The following is a 23,754-nucleotide window of genomic DNA, read 5'->3' on the forward strand; positions in this document are numbered from 1 at the left end:
CACATCCTATCATTCTTCACAACCAAACAACTTTCAGTTATAAAACCATTGTTTTCTCTTTCATGTATCTTGCATATTAACTGTTTAACTGGTTATTCCCCTCAAACAAAATATACCCTATTATGGCCTGAATGTCTCCAAAGCCCTAACCCACAATACGATGGTATTTGGAGATGGAACCTTTGGGAGGTAATTAGATTTGGATGAGGTCTTGAGAGTGGGGCCTTTAAGACGGGGCCTTTATAAGAAGAGGAGAGACCAGACTGCTTTCAAGCTCTCTCTCTCTCGCTCTGCCATGTGAGGACGCAGCAAGAAAGAGGCCATCTGCAAGGCAGCAGCAGAACCCTTACTGAGGAACTGAATAAACTGGCACCTTAATCTTAGGTTTACCAGCTTCCAGAACGGTGAGAAATATATTCCTATTGTTTCAGCCACTCAGGCTATGGTATTTTTAGGGCAGCCTGAACTAATACATACTTCTTTAAACTCCCCACCAATATCCTGGTATCACTTCCTTCAAACGTTTTTTCAAAACTTTCTTATCTTAGAATTTCCCCCCATACTGATCAGTTCATTACTCTGCATCATTTAGGAATTGTGTTACATAGAAATCTAATTTGCTGTTCTTATTCGTTTATGTATCACATTTTAACTCACCTATTTGACTAACTTCAAAGGATGGAAGTAATGTTACCTATTTGACAAACTTCTGTTACACATACTTCATTTCTCCGAAACACAAGTTTTGTAGTCATTTCTACCAATATTCAGCCAGCACTGCTTCTTCTTTTGCTGAATCTGTTGGTTCCACACTCTGGTCCGAACTTAATAGGAAAGACTCACCATAAAAGATAATCAAGAATGGCTAATATACAGTGTGTTGAAATTTGATTTCCTTAAGTTTAATTCCAGAGTTCTGATACACATTAGCATTTAGAGTGCCTAGAATTACAGTGTAGAAGGTGACTAAGTACATTTAAAGATTGTTCCTTTTTGTTGTTATATTACAAAAGATTATAGTTGAGGCAGATCTTGAAATTGCATCTCATCAGCCCAGCAGGTGGTGTGACTCCCATAGGAGAACAGGAAAGGACATGTCCCATAAGGAGACAACTCAGTCTCTGCTAGCTCACAAGCGTGGTCTCAGTGACCTACTCGAAAGCTATTCTGCTCGTATCATCAGTTCAGCCTCACCTTGGAAAACTCAAGCCCAGTTTTCCCAAATGATTTTTAGAGAATAAGATTTCCAGATGAAAACCAGGGAGCATGTTCCAATTTTTAATACATCAAGGACGATGTTTTTCCTTGCTACCAGCCCCATTTTCTAATCAGTTAACGCTTCCTGTGATATCTGTAGGGGAAAGGTGTAGTGCAACTGACAGGGAGAGACGAGATCTTAAGCCTCTGCTCATTCATTGGGTGCTGAGTAGCAATGCCTCCCGCGGGCCACAGGAACTTATCTCCGCCGATCTGTTACAGCTGGAAGGATGGGGAGATAGCACCATAGATCCATTCCTCATTTTATGGGCAAATGAGGCCATTTTTTTTACAGCTAAGGCCTGTAAAAATGGCATGCCCAATGGTACAGGAGTTACAAACACGGTCATAAATATTGGCTCCAAATTTGGCATGGAAGCTTATGTGCTGCTCTAGAGGAGATCTGCTACGATGTGGAGATTGGCTTGTGTGGGTGTGTTTTATTGCTCTTGTCATTTAAAAATACTCTTGATTATTTGTCTTCCATTTTTTTAGGTTACGAGGAAATCCTTCAAAATGCGTTTTTGTGAAAAACGTGAGAGTGGAAGGAAGGAGGGAGGGATAGGAAGAAGGAAAGAGAAGCAAAAGGTAGGAAGAAAGTGACCTTGGTGCCCTTTTCTAGTCCCCTCCCCCGACTTTCCTGTTCTCCACTGTGCCCATCTCTGGTTTCACCAGGCTCCATTCCTTCCCCAGTTCCCTGTTTCTCACGGCCCTGAAACCAACCGACAGGGATTTGCATTTTGAAAAACCTTGCGTGGCTGCCGGCGCTGGGCATGCTCAAACGCCCAGAACTGGCTTTTTTCGGCAACTTTGGCAGCTCTCCCACCCCCACCCGAAGGGGCAGGTACGCACAGCTCCCTCCGTGTGAGTAAACGGAAAGAAATTACCCCACTCCCGCCCAGGGCAGAAGGCCACAGCCCCGCGGGGCAGTGGCGCGCCCCGGGGATGCTGCCAGGGGGCGCCAGGCCCTCAGTGGTGGCGCGGCGCCGGGGTCGGGGGCCGGGGGGCGCGCGCGCCCCTCCGAGGGGGCGCTGTCCGAGGGCACGTGCGCGGGCGCGCGCTCTGGGAGTGGTCGCGGGGTGGTGGGAGGGGCGGGCAGGGGCGGGGCCGCGGCGGCGCGCGGAGGCCGAGCTCGGCTGGGCTTGGCGAGGCTGCGGCGCGGCCACCGGCGGGAGTGCAGCGGCCACTGTACCCAGAGATTCAAAACCCCAAACCCGGGACTTGGGGGCGCTGAGCCGGGCCAGGAAGCAGAGCCTGGTCGTGAGGAACAGCCGCCCGTTGCTGTCTGCCCCTTTGCGGACAGCGTCTCCCTCGACTCCGCTTAGGAAGTGGTGGGGGCGGCGTGGCCCCCGTCGGGAGGCGTTCGAACGCCCGCTCGGAGAGAGAAAGGATTCCCCTGTGCTTGGAGCCCGCACTCGGGCGCGGAGGGAGCGGCGGCAGGCTCTCGCTTTCGGCACCATGGGCTGCACGCTGAGCGCCGAGGACAAGGCGGCGGTGGAGCGGAGTAAGATGATCGACCGCAACCTTCGTGAAGACGGCGAGAAGGCGGCGCGCGAGGTCAAGCTGCTGCTGCTCGGTAAGGGCGGCCGGGTCGGGGCCCGGGGGTCGGCGGGGGACCGGGTGCGGCGCTGCGCGGCCCTCGGCGTTTGGAAACCCGGAGGGAAGGGGGAGGAAGCGCCCGAGGAGGCTTCTGAGCGGGAGCTGGGTCCGGCGGTGCGGAGGCGAGGCGGGTCCCCCTCTCCCGGTGTCTGGCCTCTCTCCGCCCCGGCGGGCGAGGACTCCCCGCGGCGGGGCGGGCGCGTCACTTCACTCGGATGCCTTCGTGAGACCCAGCAAAGAGCCCAGGCGCGAGTCCGAGGCGGCGGGTCGCGTGGAAACCCTTTGCTTTGAAGTTTAGCTCAGCCTTGTAAAGATGAAGGGGCATTCGCGGCTAGAAAATGAAAACACCCCCCCCGCGCCCCCAACCCCCTCCCGGAAAACCCTTCTTCGTGTGCGGTGTAGGTTGTGTTTCAACTGTGGTTTTCTCATGCCCAGAGTGCCACGTTTGGTGAGATCAGTGCACCTTTTGTGGGGCCTCTGAGATGGGGCTGAAGCGTCTTTCCTGTTAACTTCCTATGGCGACTCCTTAAGTGGTCAAGGAGCGCTGATTACATTCCCCCTGCGCTGAGAAAAGGCTGCGCTGGATGCTTGATTTTTCTTGCTGTGGGGGCATGGAAGCCACCCAAGTGGGGTTGGGAAGCTTTGCTTTAGTAGTAGGCAAGGCAGATACTCGAGTGATGAAAACTGCTGTGAAAGAGCGAGAGGGTCACGCCAGACAACAGGGTTCTGTCTCCGCTGCCACCGTTTCTGATGAATGAGATTTGCCAGGTACACGCAAGGATTTTATTTGTTCTTAGCACTGTTCTGTTCGTGAAACGCTACGTGGAGGTCTTTTCCAAATGTTTGACGGGGAAGAAAATAAAGAGTAAACCAGGGTTTTCACTGAGGGAAGCATTAGGAAAATCTTTACAGGTTAAGATTCGTGAGTTAGGGTTTTCTTTTGTTTGCATGTTTTCTTCTCACACTCTAGGTATTTAGATAGATGAAAAATTTCTCAGAATCTTCATTTGCATTTCCAAGGACTGCTTTTATTTTTATACCAGTTATAATAAAAAAGAAATGTTGCACAAACCTGTTTTCAGTAAGCTTCTGTTTCATTGGTTTAATGACTGCAGAAAAAATGGTGGGTTTTTTTTCTCCATTACTAGTAGGCTTGGGAGCAGCAAAGTTGGCATGACTAAAAGTAATCATGATCTGAGTCATTTTGCAAGTAAACTGTGAAATAACTTTGCATTTTAAAGACCTCGGTGGCTTTTTTCACCCTGTCGCCCCCAACATAAATCTTTCTCAGTTAATGTTGTTTGCCTAAGTTTTTACATTAATAAGAAATACTGTGTTTTGAGGAGGTTAGTGTATGTACTTCTCTTGTGAATTGAATGTGAGATAGATATGAAATAAGAGGATTAAGAAGTTTTTTTCTTGCAGTTTTTGCTCTCCTGGTGTGATACGTTGTTTCAGTGTATTTCTGTGTGACTCTTAGTTTGAGCCAGCCATCCACCATGTTTAAAGCAATTGAAAAATGAATCATCTGGTGGTGGTGTTTTGTCCTTTAATTAGGTGACTGTTAGGGATGGACTAGAATAAAGGTCCCAGGAGTAGGCTTTTGCTTATGTTCAGAAGAGATCAGTGTGTCTTGATCTTAGCACGGTTGGCACTTGGGGCTGGGTAATTCTTTGTTCTGCAGGTTGTTTTTGTGCATTGTAGGGTGTTCAGCAGCATCTTTGGCCTCCACTCATTGGATGCTAGTAGCAGCCCCCTAACCTGTGAGCTCCAAAAGTGTTTCCACATATTGCTAGAAGTCCTCTGGGGGCAAAATACAGCGTTAGTTAAGGACCACTGTTCTAGATTAAGACTTAAATATAACTGAATGTATAATACAGAACCAGAAGTTGAATCTTGACAGTCATCATAAGTGAGTTCAGAGAAAGATGTAGCAGAGGCCTCATTTCCAGAAGAAATTATGGAATTCTTATTTCTTTTTCTTTTTTCTTTTTTCTTTTTTCTTTTCTTTTCCTTTTTTTTTTTTTTTTTTTTTTTTTTTTTTTTTTTGAGACGGAGTCTTGCGCAGTCGCCCAGGCTGGAGTGCAGTGGCCCGATCTCGGCTCACTGCAACCTTCACCTCCTGGGTTCAAGCGATTCTCCAGCCTCAGCCTCCTGAGTACCCGGGACTACAGGTGCGTGCCACCATGCTCGGCTAATTTTGTATTTTTAGTAGAGACCGGGTTTCACCATGTTGGCCACTCTGGTCTCCAATTCCTGACCTCAGGTGATCCGCCCGCCTCAGCCTCCCAAAGTTCTGGGATTACAGGCGTGAGCCACCTCGCCCGGCCAGAATTCTTATTTCTCTAAACCAGTACTGGTACCATTAGAAATATTTCAGAATGATTTTTAGAAATCTTTAAGTGACTGAATTCTTTTGGCTGTCTTTTCTAGCTTTGGTCTTTTGCTTTTCCCTACCTCTCTCCTCTCTGGAAATCCTGGCTGTCCCTGCTGGCCCAGCACTCTCCTCTGTCTTATACCCGTTCTAGTCTACCCTTTTGCCCAGAGTTCCATCACCCTAGTCCTGTAAACAGAATGCTGGCTTACTTATTCCAGAAATTCAATTCTTGGAATGTTCGAAAACATCGTTTTCCTAATTTGACTTTAGTAGTAAATTGTGACCTTTTGGTTCTTTTTTGAATCCTTAAAGCATATGTGTAAGCAGCTAAATGAAATAATTCCATGTAAAACACGGCAGTAGAATAAACTGGAAATGTAAAATCGTTTCTAGGTAACGTATAACCAGTGTCACAGTCATTTACATTAGATCGTGTTCATCTTCACTTATTCTGTTTTTCTCATCACATGATGTTTTTTAAATTTAAGGCATAAAATTTTTAAAGTACTTTTAAGACAGTCTGTTAAATATATTGCATTTTTTTCTTAAGGAATGTATTGTCATTTTAAACAACTGGGCTGAGTAATTTAGATATGAGACTTGCACACTATTAGTAAAGATTTTGGCACTGTCTATATGATTTAAATCAGAGGTATTTCACTATACTGAGCGGTGAATTAGGCCTTAAAAAAAGAGGAGCTAGTCTAATCATTGACACTAAGGAAATCAGGCCAGAGTTTGGGTTGTTTGTCTTTTAGGTTTAGTTTTTATGCTTATTAGGATGCTAATACTTAATAGAGAAACATTTTAAAGAAGTAAGTAATAATGAAAGTTTTTTATATAATAATGTCTAATTGTTGAGGAAATTATTTTTTATTGTTATATCTTTGAGAATGTTTTAATTTATCATCCTTTTAAGGGCAGTAAGATTAAGCTTATGCTTTATTTCGGTAGGTAGCTATAGTATACTACTTGTACTTATGAAATATTATTATGTATTTTGAGGACATAAGAGTTGACATACAAATAAATGATCATGAATTTATTTTCTGTACTTTGAGCAGTATTCTCCTTTATTCCACCTCACTATCCTTCCTTCCGCTCCACTCCCCCTCATATACAAAATTCCACACCCTTGTCTCCTTCTTCAGCTTGGTTTAAGTATTCCAGGTTTGGGGGAAAATGAGCTGAGGGATTGGATTTCTTCTGTGTGGTGGATATTTTTCTATTGCTGCCACCAGGCAGCTCTTTGGGATGCTGCATCATTTATCTTCACTCCTTTTGAACTTGCCCTGTGACTTCCCCTAGTTGAGAAATGTTGGCATTGCAGGGCTTTTGATTTTTCATTGCTTTGACTTTCTTAGAATTGGTTTAGGATCTTAGATGTCAAAAAGCCCATTTCCTTGAATAAACGGATCCGGTATTTCAGTATGGGTTGTGTGCTTCTTTCTCATGGCATACCTTGTATTAGCAGTTACTTTAATAAGAAGCCACAGGTGGTTTAAGAGTATGTTTTGGAATTGCTGATTTTTTTCTGTAGCTTCTGTTTTTCATTTTCATATTCATAGTTCAAGTCCTTCTCTGCCTCTGGCAGCCTAATTCCAATAGGCTCTCTTGCTTCTTGTCTTTTCCTCTAGCCTGTTCTTTCTACTGCAGATATCATGCTGCTTCCTTGCTCAGAAACCTTTGTTGACTTTTCCGTTTCCTGCAGAATAAAATCTTTTAGACTTGGCTTCCCTGTACACTTATACTTTTTCCTTAGGGCACCCTTCTCCAAACAGAAACTGTTGGCACATGTTAAAGCATATTTGCACTTGATTTCTGGTATTGTTTATCCTTCTGCCCAGCCTATTTTCCTACTGCTGTGGGCACTTTAAAGGCAGAATTTTTGTAGGTTTTCTTTGAATACCTAACAACCCTTCTATTTTATTATGTGTAAAATGACTTCTTAATTATGTAAAATTATTATCTTGCTGGAATATAAACTTTATGCTCTGCTGTTTTCAATATCAATGAGAGCAAATAACTGTCCAGCCAAATTATGTAAACAAAAAAGGAATAGTAAATTATGTGATGACCACAGTGAACACATGGCATCTAAAATCAAATTGTTTGGTTTAAGATTTTTTTTCATATTTATAAGAGCTTTTCACAGTCATTGTATTTGATAAATTAAAGTTGAGAAAATGATAACGGATATTCATTGGAGGAGGATCTGCTATGTTGCAATTATGGCACTTTGCCCTGCAATTTTTTTTTTTTTTTTTTTTTTGTAAAGGTAGATCTCATTTTCTAATTTTTATTTTTGGCCCCAATTTCTTTTTTTTTTTTCTTTTTTTTTGACGGAGTCTTGCTCTGTCGCCCAGGCTGGAGTGCAGTGGCGCAGTCTCCGCTCACTGCAAGCTCCGCCTTCCGGGTTCACGCCATTCTCCTGCCTCAGCCTCCCCAGTAGCTGGGACTACAGGTGCCTGCCACCACGCCCGGCTAATTTTTTTGTATTTGTAGTAGAGACGGGGTTTCACCGTGTTAGCCCGGGTGGTGTCGATCTCCTGACCTCGTGATCCGCCTGCCGCGGCCTCCCAAAGTGCTGGGATTACAGGGGTGAGCCACCGCACCCTTTGGCCCCAATTTCTAATGCATAAAAAGTATGACTGTTGTTGAATGTCTCAGTGATAGGAAACATGCCTCTCTTACAGAATTTAATAGATGTTATTTAAACCTGAAAAAGACTTCTGTAATTTTTTAAACAGAAATTGTGTATTCAACCACAATCAATTTTTATTTTGTTACACATTTCTAACTGCCTTGGAAAATTCTGTGTACAACAAATTCACACAGGAAGACCTGAGTGTATTTGAGTGTGTTTGTTGCAGATTTCTTGGTCACATGTTCTGGCATGCAGTTAACCAATGTATGACTCCCCAGAGTATGAGACAGTGAAGTTCAGATCCCAGACTCCATTTGAGTCTTACGAACTAAGGTCAGCTCTACCTAATCTTTTAGTGCTCAGACTGGTTTCTGTCATAACTTGTTAGTGCCAATTAAAAACCGTAACGGAAATAGGGCAAAAAAATTTTTTTAATGAATGTTCATTACCATAAACGTAGTGACAACACAAAAGTTATTGTCATACAGTTGTGGAGGTTAGAAGTTCAAAAAGGGTTTCCACTGGGCTAAAGTCAGGTTGTTGATAGGGCTTCTTTTCTTCTGGAGATTCTAGAGGAGAATCCATTCCCTTGCCTTTTTCAGCTCTACAGAGGCTGCCTGCTTTCATTGGCTCATGGTGCCTTCTCCATCTCAAAGCCAGCAATAGCTGGTGGAGTCTTTCTCATGTGGCATCACTCTCCTGCCTCCCCTTTTCACTTGGAAGGACCCGTGTAATTACATTGGGCCCACCCACATAATCCAAGTTATAGTCCCATCTCAAGATCACATCTGCAAAATTCCTTCTGCCCTATGAGGTGACATATTCACAGGTTTCAGGGATTGGGACATATTTATCTTTGGGGACCATTATTTTGCCTTCCACAGTCCGCCCTCTGGCTCCCAAAGGCTCATGTGCATCCTGCATGCAAAATGCATTCACCCCTCCCAACATCTCCAAAAGTCTCAACCCAATACAGCCACAACTGACTGCAAAATCTCAACCAGGGCTCTTGATCTAACTCAGGAATAGGTGAGATTCTGGGTGTAATCCATACTGGGACAAAATTCCTGTCTGTTTGTGGACCTGTGAAACTAGCAAACAAGTTATCTGCTCCCAGAATATGGTGGGTCAGGCATAGGTTATCATTAAATGGAAAGAAAAAAGGAGTCTCTAGTTTTGAGCACTTTCAAAACTCCTTTAGGTTTCAAGGACTGGGGATAGTTCTCTGTGACTCTTTACTCCACCCTGTGGGTACTGAACTTCTCCACTCTTGGGAGTCATCCTTCTTTTCTAATGAAGGGTGTAGCACCTGTATTCTGCTGATTACTTTTATCAGCCTGTTTCTTGCCTCTGGAATTATGGTGGTCTGACAGCATTATTTCATTTCATATTCTTTTACTTCACTTTTTTCCTGTCCCATTTTACTGTAACCAGCAAGAAAAAACAAAAAGAACCGGCCACATCTTTAATACTTTGCTTGGAAATCTCTTCATCTTAATGTCCAGGTTCATAGCTTACAAGGTCTGCTTTCCACATAACTGCTGGACTTAATTCAGCTAAGCTTTCTGCCTGTATATAGCAAGGATCCCCTTCCTCTAGTTTCTGATAACATGTTTCACCTTTCTTCCCATCCAAGTCCTCATCAGCAGCAAATTTAAGCTCCATGCATCTAGCAATAGTATGTTCATGATAATTCACATATTTTCTAAGGTGATAATGTTTCATCTACCATGCTTCTCACTTCGTTCTGAGCCCACACTGGGAGAGACATTAACATCGTATTTCTATTAACAGTATGTCAAGACCACCTAGACTTTTTCTATTATGCTTCTCAAAATTCTTTTAGCCTCTGCCCATTGCCCATTTCTGCATTTTTAGGTGTTTGTTATAGCAGCACCCCATTTCCCATTATCTTCATTGGTATCTCATATATCACTTTTGAAAGTGCAAAATAATTGTAATTTTACATTCTCCAGTCCCTCATAATTTATGTGACTATCATGGTAACACTAAAAGCACCAGTTTCTTACACGTCATATTGAACCCATGGTGTTACTCAAGTCGTAATGTGAAAGAATAAAGCTTTTCTTTGCCTCTTCTTTATTGACATTTTTCCTGATCATCCAGTCTAAATTAGTCTTCCTTCGTCTCCCTGCCTACTAATACCATATTGAAATCATCTTGTACTTTTATTTTTTATTGTCTGTTGCCTTTATGGCATTGGCCCCATCAGAGCATGAATCTTGTCAGACTTATCATCTGATGGGATGGTACATAGTAGCTGTTTCATAATTGTTATTTAAATTAATGGATAAATTGTTGAACATTAATTTTGACTAGTTTTCTTTTAAAGGGAAAAATTGGTGCATATTCTTTGTGCCTTGGGTATTTTGAGTGAATTTTAGCCCAATATATATCTTGCTGGTTTAGAGTAATGAAAACCTACTACATTATTCCTAACACATTTCTAAAAAGTAAACTAATTTTGGGGACCATATTCTTGTTGCATGATCAAAATCATGATTCTTGGTAAATAATTAAGTGGTAGAGTGAAATGTGATTTTCATATTTGAATATTCTGGGAACTTTGTTTTTAACAGTATTGCTGCCTTGCTGTTTCACATGTTATTTTGCTGCTTTCTTAAAATGCATACACTATTGCAATGTGGCATTTAATATATACTCACAACTATATATTTCACACAGGATGATGTGACTCTGGTAAACCTCAGCTTTCAGGAGCCAGCAGGCTGCTCAGAGGCTCACCAGCAGACTGTTCTTTATGTCTTGCTTGTTCCTATGTGGTGAGGATGATCACTAGTAGCATTTGTAAGATGTGTTCCATGCTTTTCCTGTCAAATTACGCTTTAGCCTTACCAGATCCTTAAGAGAATTTACAGTCTACTTGGGGAAATACAATATATACATAAAGATAAGTCCTCATAATGTCAAATGGGGAAGAAAAAGAATAAAATAGATACTAGGTAGGGGAGGTGAGTGTCAATATTGGGACTTCATTGTTGATCTTGGGGGGTGGAGGTGGAGGTAGCCTGCCTCTCAGATATTACTTTGGTTATAAATCTGTCAATTGTTTTCATGTATTTCTGAACCTACTATTTAACCCTTACTGGGTGTAAGCTTTGTGTTGTATGGAAACTTATAATGTAGAAGAGACTTTGCTATCTATGAATTTAGTTTTCTAACATTTTCCATGTCTAAGGAATTTTTTTCCCCTCCAAGGTTTATTTAGCTCTGTAGAAAGACTTTCCAGAGAGGAAAGGTGAGTTGACTTAGAACTATGGTGGTAAAAGTTTTCCCATGAGACCTTGGGCAAGTTACCAAATTTTATAAGCTTCAGTTTTTTCTTCTATAAATGCTGGATAATAAATATATCTACTTCATAGGGCTAGTGACAAAGTAAGCTAATGCATCTGAAGTACTTAGAATACTACATGGTACATACATTCTTAATAATTATAGGCTATTATTATAAATACTTTAGAGACTCTGTGGAATCAGCCCTCCCTTGCAGTTTCATCCATTTGTGGTCATAGGCATTAAATTCTTTTTATTGGCTTTTCTTAGCAAGGATGTGTGTGTGTGTGTGTGTGTGCGTGTGTGTGTGTGTGTATCTATATGTGTGCATATATGTGTGTGTGTGTATATATATAGTGAAGACTTCAAGAAGTATAAATTCAGTTTTAAACATTAGTTTTTAATCCCACCGTAACTTCCTTGAGGGACTTGGATTTCTCTTAACAGCCTCCTTACTGGGACTAGACCAGGTAAATATCTGTGCTGTGTTAAGAATTCTATAGAGAATGCACTTTACGTAATCAGAAGACTTTACAAATGTTATAGCAGTAATTTTCTCTTCATCTTATTATCCATTTTTAGAATTAGTGCAGTGGCTTCTTGCAAACTTTTTTTTTTTTTTTGGAAAATAAAGCTGTTAGTGTAAATTATGAAACGTTAAGTTTATTCAAAATATGGTGCCATTTCTCAGAGGAGTTTGACAACTTTCCACAAAATATAAAATCCTTTCTAAAACTTCCTGCACTGTTGACTCAAAGAGATTCCTGATAGAACTCCAGGATTATAACGGATTTACTTTTAGGAGAAGAATGTCTTTAAAAGTGGTGGTAACCTTGATAGAGAAACAGTGAATTGTTGAATCTGTGATAGTATTTGTGCCTTTTAATAAATTGTAAAATGAGTTCCTTAAGACTTACATCTTGAATTGTATGAAACTCCTCCTGTTACCCTTGCCTCACTAAAGTACAGTCCAGAATTTTTTCTAGTAACTAATCTATATTATTCATTTTTCTTGTTTGGGCACATACATCTTATTTGACAGCCGTTGCTGAAGGCTTACTAATTTTGTTCTTCATGGTATTTAAGAGGGATGGAACTTGTAAGTAAACTTAAAGTTATAATCAATATAATGTAGTAGGGATTAAACTGCCTTCTTATATGGTTCCGAAGTTAATCTAATTCCAAGAATTACATTTATTTCGGTATAGCTTGAAATTGATCCATGTATACTAGCTCACTTAAGTTTTCACAAACTGAGCACATTCAATCAGCAATCAGATCAAGAAATGTATGCAAGGTATATTTTGTTACTGTAAAAAGTAATGCTGGTCAGTAAAGTTGCTGGGACTATAAGATGGTGCTCCTGTAATTCAAGACCAACACTGAGCACTTGCCTCCATCGATTCGTCCTCTCTTGCCTCCAGCACCTTTTTCCATCCACCTGATCCACTAGCATCTTCATACTGCTTTAAAGACTCCTGTGTCCTGGTCTCAAGTCATGCCTAGCTTTAAAAGTGATAAAATCCAAGTGATACACCCCTTAAGTAATTTTTAATCTATTTTTTTATTTAAACTTTTCAGAATATTCAGAAAAATAGGCAGTGTTCATATTTTTCCTTTTTCACTTTGCAGTCACTCTTTAAATTACTTTCTGCTTTAAATTATTGACTTTCTGATTGATATAGAAGTATTGAGAAATAGGCAGTCATGTAACCATATCAATCTATATATTTTTTAAAGAGGTAATGTGGTGTTTATTCCCGTGTACTTTTCTCCTTCTGGAGTTCCTTTTATATGAAGGTTGGGCTTTTCATTCGAACTTAATTGTAACTTCTTTGTGGTTTTTATCTTTTTGTGCTACTTACACATTTTCTAGGTTCATTTTTATCCAGTTGGTAATAACTAATCTACCTATTAATATATTGAGCTTTACATTTTAGTGGTGAAATTTCTATGTCTAAAAACCATTTCTAATCTTTAGCTTGAAAAAGTATCTGTTATTCTACTTCTTTATTTTCTGGCTTTTTCAAAGCCATTTTCATTATATTGTACCTATTTCATAGTCTGAAAAACGATTTTTGAAGTTCTTGAGCTTCAGCTATTTATGGTGTCCTGACTCTGTCTCGTGGTAAATTGTGTCCTCTTATAATTTTTCATTTGTGAGCATATATTAAGCAGTACGTTGTCTGTGTGAATCCTGTACACCCTGGGTTGGCTGCAGTTTTCCTTTCAATCTCGTGGATGCTGTGTCCTTCTTACTTGGTTTTTCCCAGGCAGCCCTTTCCTGTAGAGCCAGTATGAGGTAGCCAGGTTCTCAGCTGTTTCGAGTGCTTTGCCTTCTCTGGTTATCTCAAGCATCAGGAAAATTATATGTTGCATATACATTCCACAGAGGTCCCATGGTGATGGGGAAAGGTCAGCTCAGGCATTCCCTCTGCTTAGCCACACTTCATCATACTGCTTGGATACATGTTGCTGCCTAGGAGACTTTCTTAACCCAAACAGGCCCCACTGCCTTTAGCAATTTCTTCATCTTCTCTGACATACAATTCAGCTTTGGCCCAGAGTGGAGATTAAGATATGGGTCTGACTCTGCCTCTCTTTTCCCCGTCTGACTTCTGCAGTTGCTCCTAACTGAATGCCCTGTAGCTCCCAAGCTTGCAGGCTCTGCCATGGGATGCCTGGGAAAGTAAGGCACTTGTACTCTTCCATTTTTGTGTGGATGATACCAGTGTCTGCCTCTTCTCCCATTATTCATGTAAATGCAAAAGAGAAAAAAAGCACTTTAATAATTTTCAAAAATTTCTCATATTACATTCTCTATTGAGTTAGGTTTTTGTGTTTTTTTCCCCACAATTATTCCTACTGTATGTCCTTGCTGCAATCCAAGTGCTGACCTTATTTTTTTAGAGCTCGTTCTTGTTAAAGTTAAACTTTACTATGCATAGAAGTAATTTTGAATCTTTCAAAATGCAGATTCTCATTGAGTAGGTCTGGGGTGGGGCCTGAGATTCTGCATTTCTCACAGGCTCCCGGGGTGCTTGTATTGCTGAGCCACAGTCCAGTCCATCTCAGAGTCCTAGAGGAGGTAATCTTCTCTGGTTCTTTTCCATTTATGCATTTCATAAGCATTTCTCACGTCTTATCTGGCCTTTGCCACATTCATGAAACCTATCACTTTATCAGTAAGGTATTTAAAACACTGCCTTGCACAGAGTAAACATTCATCATGTTCTAGATATTCACATGTACATGAACACACACATATCTATCACACTTAATATTATTGCTGTTTTATAGTTAAACTTCTTCTAATGTCAATCTAGAAACTTGTTTTAGTAGTACATTTTGAGAGAAACCATTTGGTATCATCTTGCATGGAAACATCCGCTTCCTTAGGAATGACCAAAAACTATAATTAGTGATAATGAATCTTTTATGATTTGGCAAGAGTGTTTTAAGTGGAGTTCTTTTGATGATACGATTATTCAGGTCAGGCTGAAAGAGCCCCAATAATAATGTTTTTCTGACTGTTTTCCTCTGGTAATGTTTGTGATAAAATTCCTTTGTCATAAATAAATATTGTTGCTGGTGCAGACTGAATATTTGTATTCCCTCAAAATTCACATGTCGAAACCCTAACCCCCAATGTGATAGGGTTTGGAGATGGGGCTTTTGGGAAGTAATTAAGGTTAGATTAGGTAATGAGGGCTGGTCCTTCATGATGAGATTGGTATCCTTATTTAAAAAAAAAAAAAGATACAGGAGCTCTCTTGCTTTTGTACTAAGAAGTGGCCATATGAGACATAACTCAGTGAGGGCCCTCACCAAGAACCAGACCATTCTGGCCCCCTGATGCGATCTCCAGCTTCTTGACCTATGAGAAATAAATGTTGTTTAAGCCACCCAGTATAGTTTTCTGTTATAGCAGGCTTCACTGACTGAGACAGTTGTAAATTCTGATTAAGTTTACAGTCATTGGACTTGAAATAATCGTGCTGCTTTCCCATCACTTCAGCTCTTCTGATCTGTAGGTGGTGCATACAACATGATTTCCATTGCTTTTAAAAGGGAATTCTGATCTTAGAAAACTACCCTTCATGTTTAGTGATAAGTAATTGCAAAATAAGAACTATTTGGTGATTAAACAGCATGTGTTCTATAGCTTCTACTTTCATCATAATATCATTTGCTGGTTGGGCTTAGTTGCAGTTACGACATCTGGTTCTTATGAAACGTGTAAATTCATTCAACAAATATTTATAGAATGCCAGTTCTATGGCCTGCATTTTCTAAATATGTGGGAATGGAAGTCTTTGGGAAGCTGATAAAGTACATAACACATTATTGGAACATTTCACCATTAGGTAAAACAATGTGTTTTTTGTTGCTGTTGTTGTTGTTTAGTTATGTTTAAATATAAAAACTGGGCTGTGGATTCTCTCTCTCATTTGTCTTGATAGGCCTTTGTAGTAAGATGATTATCTTAAAGATGTTTTAGATGAATGCAGTTTATAGGTCAGGTTGAGTTTTACTGCTTTTTGCCAAAAACTATTTCAGACTTTCAGAGCTAAGCACTAAGTAAATGGACTCCACAGTAATTTATACTGTGCACATGGGGATGCTTGGAATTTTAGAACTAATTCTCTGGAAAGTTGTCAACTGACAAATGTCCATTGTAGAATTAGCAGTCCCATCTGAAATAACTTAAACCGTAATTTAAAAAGTAGTATAGAAAGAGCAATTCTGAAAAATATGAAACTCTCAAAAAGATCTTAGTAGTGGCCCCCTTTGGAGAATCGGTAGGACTTAGGCTTTGTAATTCATAGACTTGTGTAGATTTTGCATTGTATTTGGGTATATGTCGACGTTTATGTCCATCAGTGAAAAAAATGTTATTTTAAAATTAAAAAAAAAACAAAAAACTTAGAAAATTAGAGCATCTGAATGATTTTGTTCGATAAGCAACTTAACTTTTAAAAATATAAGCTAAAAACCATTTTGAAGAATTTCTAGAATGGGTTCATATCCATGGAGAAATAAGTTGAGAACCAAACTAATGTTTTAGAATTGAATGGTTGTATTCTAGAAATGATTTAGTATAAAGGTTTGTCTTTATTTCTGAAAGTTAGGATTAGCTATTTAGATTGAAGATAGTTTTAATAGCTAAATATTATGTGGATGTTTACAACTAATATCTCCAGTTTATTTGATGGAACTTTTGAGGTAAAAATATAGTTATAACTTCCTTGTAATATATTTCCCACATATTTTGAGGTGTTCAGTCTTGAGACTGATATGTGGTATTACTAATACTAATGTAGTCTCAGTAGTCTTAATTATATGCAGTATCAGTGTAGAAAAAAATATAGGAATTGCTTTCTTTTGTTCTAGTATTTATTTTCAAATGCTGCTTCTCTCTATATAAAATATTACAGCTATACTGTGGACATTTAGGGAAGCAAACATTTGAGTAAATTTCTTTTCTCGATGTCTTTTGAGTGGTTGATGTTGTATTGCAAATGTAACTTTACACTTATTCTGGCTTAAATATTTACTTATTAAATATTTTCTGTAAATCCCAACTTTAGTGGCTATATAATATGTTTTACAGATATTCCATAATTTGTTTAATCACACTAATGTTGATAATTGATGTCGCCCACATTTACAGTCATGTACTATGCTGGAACTGTCAAATTTTATGCATGTATCATTGCCTGTATTCCTAATTATTTCCTTAAATTATTGGGTTAAAAGTTTTGAACCCTTTTAAAGCTTATGATGTGTATAGATATTCACCCCCTAAATGGTCCAGTTTCTATCCCTACAGGAGGCATGTGAAGCTGCTGTGTTTCACCTTACCCTCACGAGCATTGAGTGTTCTTGTAATTATCTGCACTAACTTGATGGATAACAATGGCTTCCCATTGTTACTTTAATCTGCAATTTTGGATTTGCTGAGGGGCAGTAGAAGGACTATATACTCTAAAGAAATTAATGTGCTCCATTTTGAGATTCATCAGAACCTGTCTTGTAATACTTTACATGTTTGTATATTCCCACTTTCCCATGTACTTTTTGATTTTGTTATTTTTTCACCTAGATAGATTGTTTTGCTTCATGTTAATGAGAGGATTTAGAAAGCCTTAAATTGTTGGCCCATGTAACTATTCCTTGAGTGGTTTTAACAAGGCATTTTTAAAATTTACATAATTTTATATGCCTTCAGGATATACAAACTAAAGTAGAGAAGAATTTGTTAAATGAGAAGAAAAAAGGAAACTACAATAGACAAGATTGATTAATTCACGTTAGCATTGAAAACCTACATACCCTAACAAAGTGGGACCAAACAGCATACCATCTATATACCACCTGTTTTCATGGAAGTGCAGATTACAATGAGATGCCATCAGAACCGGACAATACCAAATGTTGACTTGACAGCTTTAATGTACTGTTGGTTGGGAGCATCAATTGGTAAAACAATTTTGGGTAAAGCTTTATCAATACTTAGTAAAGGTTACATACCTTTAAATCGATAATCCCATTCCTAGGTATGGATTCCAGAGAAAGTGGTGTACATGTACCAGGAAAAATATTTACTACAACATTGTTAGTAATAGCAAAGTTTCAAAAGAACTAAATTATTAATCATCAGGAGTGAATAAATATGTGAGCAGGAATGAATAAATAAATGAGGGTATATACTGAAAGTGAAATACTATGTTAGAACTATACAAATGAAGTACTATACGGAGATAGTGAATGTTTGATAAATCTCAATAACAATGCTAAGTTAAATATGCACTTTGTAAAGTGATATGCTTTATGACCCATTTGTATAAAGTTAAAATATCCTCAGAACTATGCCATATGTTTATAGGTACAAACACATAAAGGAAAACTGTAAATAAATGCAGGGAGAGGATAAACATCAAATTCAGAGTGCTGGTTACTTCTGAGGAGGCGGAGAGGGAAGTGGATCAGGAGGATGCATCCAGGGTACTGCAGTGTTTTAATTCTCAAGCTGGATGCTGGACACACAGATGTTTATTATCTTATTTTCTCGATATTTTTATATGACTGAAATATTTCGTAAATAAACAGAACTTTTGTTATTGTAGGCTAATTCATCTCAATTTTGGCATGTTTTTCTGTGATTTCACATCCGGTTATTTCCCAAGCCTTATTTACTCCTTATTGCATTGCATTGTCCATCCATCATCCGCCGTTTTTCCATTTTTACTCAAGTTATTCTTTTGTAATGTCCTCCTACCTGGTCTTCCTCCCTATGTGCTTCCCACCCTTCAGTCTATATCAGTCCTCCAGAATGACAGCTTTGATGGTATCAGTAACTGGCCAGAAGTCGTCAGTAGCTCTGGTTATTTACAGAATATTGTTCTCTTCATTAGCATGGAATTCAGGAGCCTCTGTGGTTTGGCTTCCACCCTGCATTTCCATATTTCCCATGATTCTCCCTTGCCACAGTATGAGAACTTCCCCTGCTTTCCCATCTTGATATCCTTGCTTATGTTCCTCTTTCAGGGAGTGCCTTTCCACCCTTACCTGTTTCCAGTCCTGCCCAGGCATGTTCATGAGCAGAGTTTGGGAGAACTTTTCTCAAAATTGAGTAATATCTGGATCCCTAATAAAACAGTTCTTATGGATTCCTAATATTGATTTAAATGTATTGCAAAATCACTTCAATATACAAAACTATGAAAACATATAATTAAGTAGAAAAATGTTTCTCACTTCTAGATAACCACAAAGCCAAAAAAAAAATTACACACAAAACCACAAACCAATAGAGTTCTCATTAACATGACTTGTTCTCTGCTGGTTGTGATGTCAGTCAGCTATAAACTGCTTTCACATGTGGTATGCCTACTATCAAATGGCGCAAGATGTCTCAGTTCTTCCCTTCTCTTTCTCTAATTGCAAAGTCCTCATTCCTGGGGTGCTCCCACCCCCAGTGGAATAAATGCCTCAATGAAGCATCATGAATGAAAAGGCTCAGTAGTGTTCCCCACCAAGTGGCTGCATTCCTACATGAAAAAAATACATCTGCCTCTAACTTTCAAACTGCCTAAGTGCAGATTTATTTAATAAATATTAGCTATTGTCTGCTACAGGCTGTGTCAAAGGTTGTGTGGATCCAAACATGTATCATACATGGATCCTGCCCTTGAGGAGTTTCGTGGCAAAAGAAACCAAGGAAACATTATTTACGGGAGGGATAAATGCTAGGGGGTGTGATTTGAACTTGTATAGGGAGGCATCTGAATTTCAAGTTCAGAGCTGTTAGTACATAGCCCTTCAGCTATTAAAGGGCACAAGCAAGAATATGAAGTTGACATGTTTATTTTTAATTTTTTCACTTTGTTCTCCTTTCACGGCCTCTTTTCAGTTTTTTAGTATACGCTATTTCCTTCAGTTTTCTAGAACTAAGGTGGTAGGTAGTATTAATCTCATGTTACAAAGCAGGAAATTGAGTTTTTGATAGATAAGGAATTTGCCCAAGACATACTGCTAGTACGTGGCCATGCTGGGTGTTGTCTCCTTCTATACTGCCTCTCAGTCCTCTGTTATGCTTCTTTCCTTATGTTATTTCATGTGTGCATTTGCAGTTATGCAACTAAATGGTATTTTTCCCTCTATTAGGGAGAAAGGGCCTGGTCAAAAGTAGACACTAAGTAAATATCTGTTGAATAAATTAATGAACAATTATATCTTATGTTGCAAGAATTAATAACTACAATACCATTATTAGCTGATATACCCAACAGGTGTTTTAACTAGATAATTTAAAAGGGGAGACTAAGTCATGCATATCCATTGAAATAGGTCGGTGTTTTGTTTTTACAAAAACGGGTTAAAGAAACCAACTTAAGGATCTAATCTGGGGTAGATTCGGTCTCAATTCTTTTTTTTTTTTTTGAAACATAGTCTTGCTCTTGCCCACGCTGGAGTGCAGTGGCGCATTCTTGGCTCACTTCAACCTCCGACTTCCGGGTTCATGCCATTCTCCTGCCTCAGCCTCCCGAGTAGCTGGGACTACAGGCGCCCGCCACCATGCCTGGCTAATTTTTAAATATTTTTTTAGTAGAGATGGGGTTTCACTGTGTTAGCCAGGATGGTCTCGATCTCCTGACCTCCTGATCTGCCCACCTTGGCCTCCCAAAGTGCTGGGATTACAGGCATGTAATCCAGGCCACTGCACCCAGCCAGATTCAGTCTCAATTCTTAAACACCTGCATTATTTATGGCTAAAAGATTTCAAATGAAAAGTGAAATTTATTAAAAAAAAAAAACCTGAGGCAATTAAATACCCTGAATCTTTGAAGAGAGTTAATTATATCTAATACACTGTATTTACCGAAGAATGTAGACTTTTATATTTTAGAAAGATTTTTTTAACATCATTACTTTCCCATTAACCAAAATAACTAAAATATTAAATTTATGATAATGTGTCAAAAGTAAAAATATTCTTATCATTGACAGGCCAGCCCCTGCATGATAGTGGTGGAGATTCCAAGAGGGCAGTTAAATTAATCAAGCTTGTCATGTCATAGATAGTCTTCAAGAAGGATCAAAGGGTTCATTTTCACTTTGTATTCTTTTTTTTCCCCATTAATATGGCCATAATATAGTTTTACATCCTTGGTTTTGATTATACAATGTGCATCTTAAAAATTAGTAAGCTATAGCTAATGCTTGTATTTTTCTAATAACTTTTAAATTATGTTTGAGCACTGATTTGTCTAATTATCAAATTGGAAGTAAAACTATTTCCAATTCCACAAGTTAACTTGGAATAATGTCAGAGGTATTTTTTCTCTAATACAGTAGGAGAAAAACAGTGAGGTGGTTAATAAGACACAGGTGGCCGAGGTAGGATGCTTATTCTATCTGAAATGCTTAAATAGTGTAAATATACAAGGGAGTGTTTCTGGTGAGTTTGTTTTGAGGACTTGTATTAATGGCCTTAACATTCTGAAACATGGTCCTAAAATACTTTTTTCCTGAGGTCATCAAGAAGGTTTACATCCGTTGTGCCATAGTCAAGAAGGAGAAAATAAATTTAGGTAACAGAAAGTGGTATTTTATTTTTCTTGCACTTTGGTGATTGCCTAGTTTTCTTAATCTTTATATCTTCTGTAACTTCTTTGTTTCCTTGAGCATAACTCCTAGAAATATTTCAGGCAGGCAATTTACATACATTTCTATGGAAATCAGGCTTATATAGTCACTGAACTGATTATTTTTTAAATTAATTAATTATTTATTTATTTTTGAGACAGCCTCATTCTGTCACCCAGGCTGGAGTGCAGAGGCATGATCTCGGCTCACTGCAGCCTCGACTTCTCAGGCTCAAGCGATCCTCTCACCTTAGCCCCCCAAGTAGCTGGGACTACAGGCACTCACCACCAAACCCAGCTAAATTTTATATTTTTTTGTAGAGATGGGGTTTCACCATGTTGCCCAGGCTGGCCTCAAACTCCTGTACTCAAGTAGTCTGCCCGCCTTGGCCTTCCAAAGTGCTGGGATTTACAGGCATGAGCCACTGTGCATGGCCACTGAACTTTTTTTTAGAAAGGAAATAAAAGGTGCACTTTTAAATTGTTATTTTATGGTTATAATGTCTTGTGTTTAATAGAGTTCTCACTTGTAAACATTTTGTTAATGGTGTATTTTTAAGCTTCTCTGTGAATTTGGTGAATTTTGTACTTGGTGTAGTTATGAAAAACTAGGATTAAACTTGGTGCACAGGGATTTTAGAAATAAAGCCGTAATCTTCCCCAAGTTCTTGGGTTTGCTCTGGAAAGAGTGGCAGGAATGAGGTGGCAACATGATTTTTTGAACACTGTGTATACATTAATTTCCAGACTGAAGTTATCTGGGGCTTCCAGTTTTTATTTGGATTCTTCTTACATAAACAAGCCTCTAGCATGCTTTCTGTTGTTTACTACAGTAACTTTAGGTTCATTGTTGACAAATAACATGTTAAACTTTTACATCATCTTTTATAGTTGGTTTTCTTTATATTAAAGGAAATGATGTGCACACTGTATATTTAAGAGAAAACTATAATGTTTTCCTGAAAATGGTATTTTCTTGAAAATGGTATTTACATTTGCAAGAAGTTGGTTTTGATTATTGTCACTGGAGCTTTGGGCTCAGCAATAGCTTTCTGGGCTGTGTTCCAGAATTATTTGAGAGCTATAATTGTGAAAGACTTGGATTTACAACTTACTAGGTTATAGATAAAATATTTTTTAAAGTAGATTCTTTTTCTAGAAAATATAGTTTGATCTTTAGTGAGATATATTACTAGAGGAAAGTTACCTATTACCTATTCAGAAAAAAATAAAATAATACATTGCTTATTTTTTCCATTATAGCCTGATTTTGAATTCAAGTTTAAATGTATTGTTTGTTATAAATGTATTTCTAACTGAAGTGATTTTTCAAGATTACTGACTCAATATGTGGGATTATGCAATTTTTGAAGTATTGAGCTCTTCTTGGTAAAAGAAAAAGTTTAATACTTTTTATAGTCTCCTTACATGAAGGAAGACAGAATATTCTGAGTTGATATTAATCAAACACAGGAATTATTTTGGTTTTTGGATATTTTAATCAACATTGAATTGTTTTTTTCTTACATAAAAAGTAAACATTCATTGATACATTATCAACTTCAGTAATATCGAATTCTGTATTTCTATCCAGTAGTACATATATAATGCCTAACAGTGATTTCTTTGGGCCTCTGTAAGGTCTATAATATTAAATAAAGTTTTCAGTGATTTCCGTTAGGTAGTTAGAGGTTATGTTTTTATTTATTCTGAAATGATTTCATCAGGATTAAACAAACTTCTGTATGCTTACCTTCCTTAAATGTATTTTATGTAGTCTAGTTTTCAAGACTTTGTACTCTTAGTCATTAAGGTGTCAAAGTCAGTGAGTAGGCTGGTGCCTTTATTATTGAAGATCAGTGATTATAATTGAAGTTTTGAAATTTTAAGTAGCAATGGCATTCCAGGAGGAATGATAGCACAGTTACACAGTTAGATGTTTAAGAAAAAAAAAAATACATTGTGTTATTGAGCAGACTATTAGAAAACTGCTGGGCACGGTGGCTCACACCTGTAATCCCAGCACTTTGGGAGGCTGAGGCGGGTGGATCACGAGGTCAGGAGTTTGAGACCAGCCTGGCCAATATGGTGAAACCTGTGTCTACTAAAATTACAAAAATATTAGGCGTGGTGGCGTATGCCTGTAGTCCCAGCTACTCAGGAGACTGAGGCAGAAGAATCACTTGAACCCAGCTTGCAGTGAGCCGAGATCACACCACTGCACTCCAGCCTGGGCAACAGAGCAAGACTCTGTCTCAAAAAAAAAGAAAGAAAGAAAGCTGATGTACGTATCAGCAAGCAAGTCTGCCTCTCTTCCTCGTGAAATTCAAAAACTAAGAGCTGTTGGTGCAGGCATTAGTTTTCTGAGGCTGTGGTATTCATTTGCATAATCTTCTCACTTTTCCAGT

At 38.8% G+C, this 23,754-nt stretch overlaps 1 protein-coding gene across 3 annotated transcripts in view; it reads left to right on the top strand.

Moving 5' to 3' along the window:
- The first annotated feature begins 2,354 nt into the window (after positions 1-2,354).
- Positions 2,355-23,754, top strand: part of GNAI1 (G protein subunit alpha i1) — an 85,241-nt gene continuing 63,841 nt past the window's right edge. The window contains exon 1 of one of the 3 annotated variants that reach the window (XM_063815424.1): positions 2,355-2,833. Coding sequence is in view for 1 of the 3 variants with exons in the window: in XM_001159548.8 (XP_001159548.1) it covers positions 2,716-2,833 (118 nt within the window). In the remaining 2 variants the exon portion in view is untranslated. Of the gene's footprint in view, positions 2,834-3,603; positions 3,625-23,754 lie in introns of those variants that run through there. The other 2 variants (XM_001159548.8, XM_003951062.6) reach the window with 2 other exon arrangements.

Source organism: Pan troglodytes, chromosome 6 (genome assembly GCF_028858775.2).
Source record: "Pan troglodytes isolate AG18354 chromosome 6, NHGRI_mPanTro3-v2.0_pri, whole genome shotgun sequence".
NCBI classification, from domain to species: Eukaryota; Metazoa; Chordata; class Mammalia; order Primates; family Hominidae; genus Pan; species Pan troglodytes.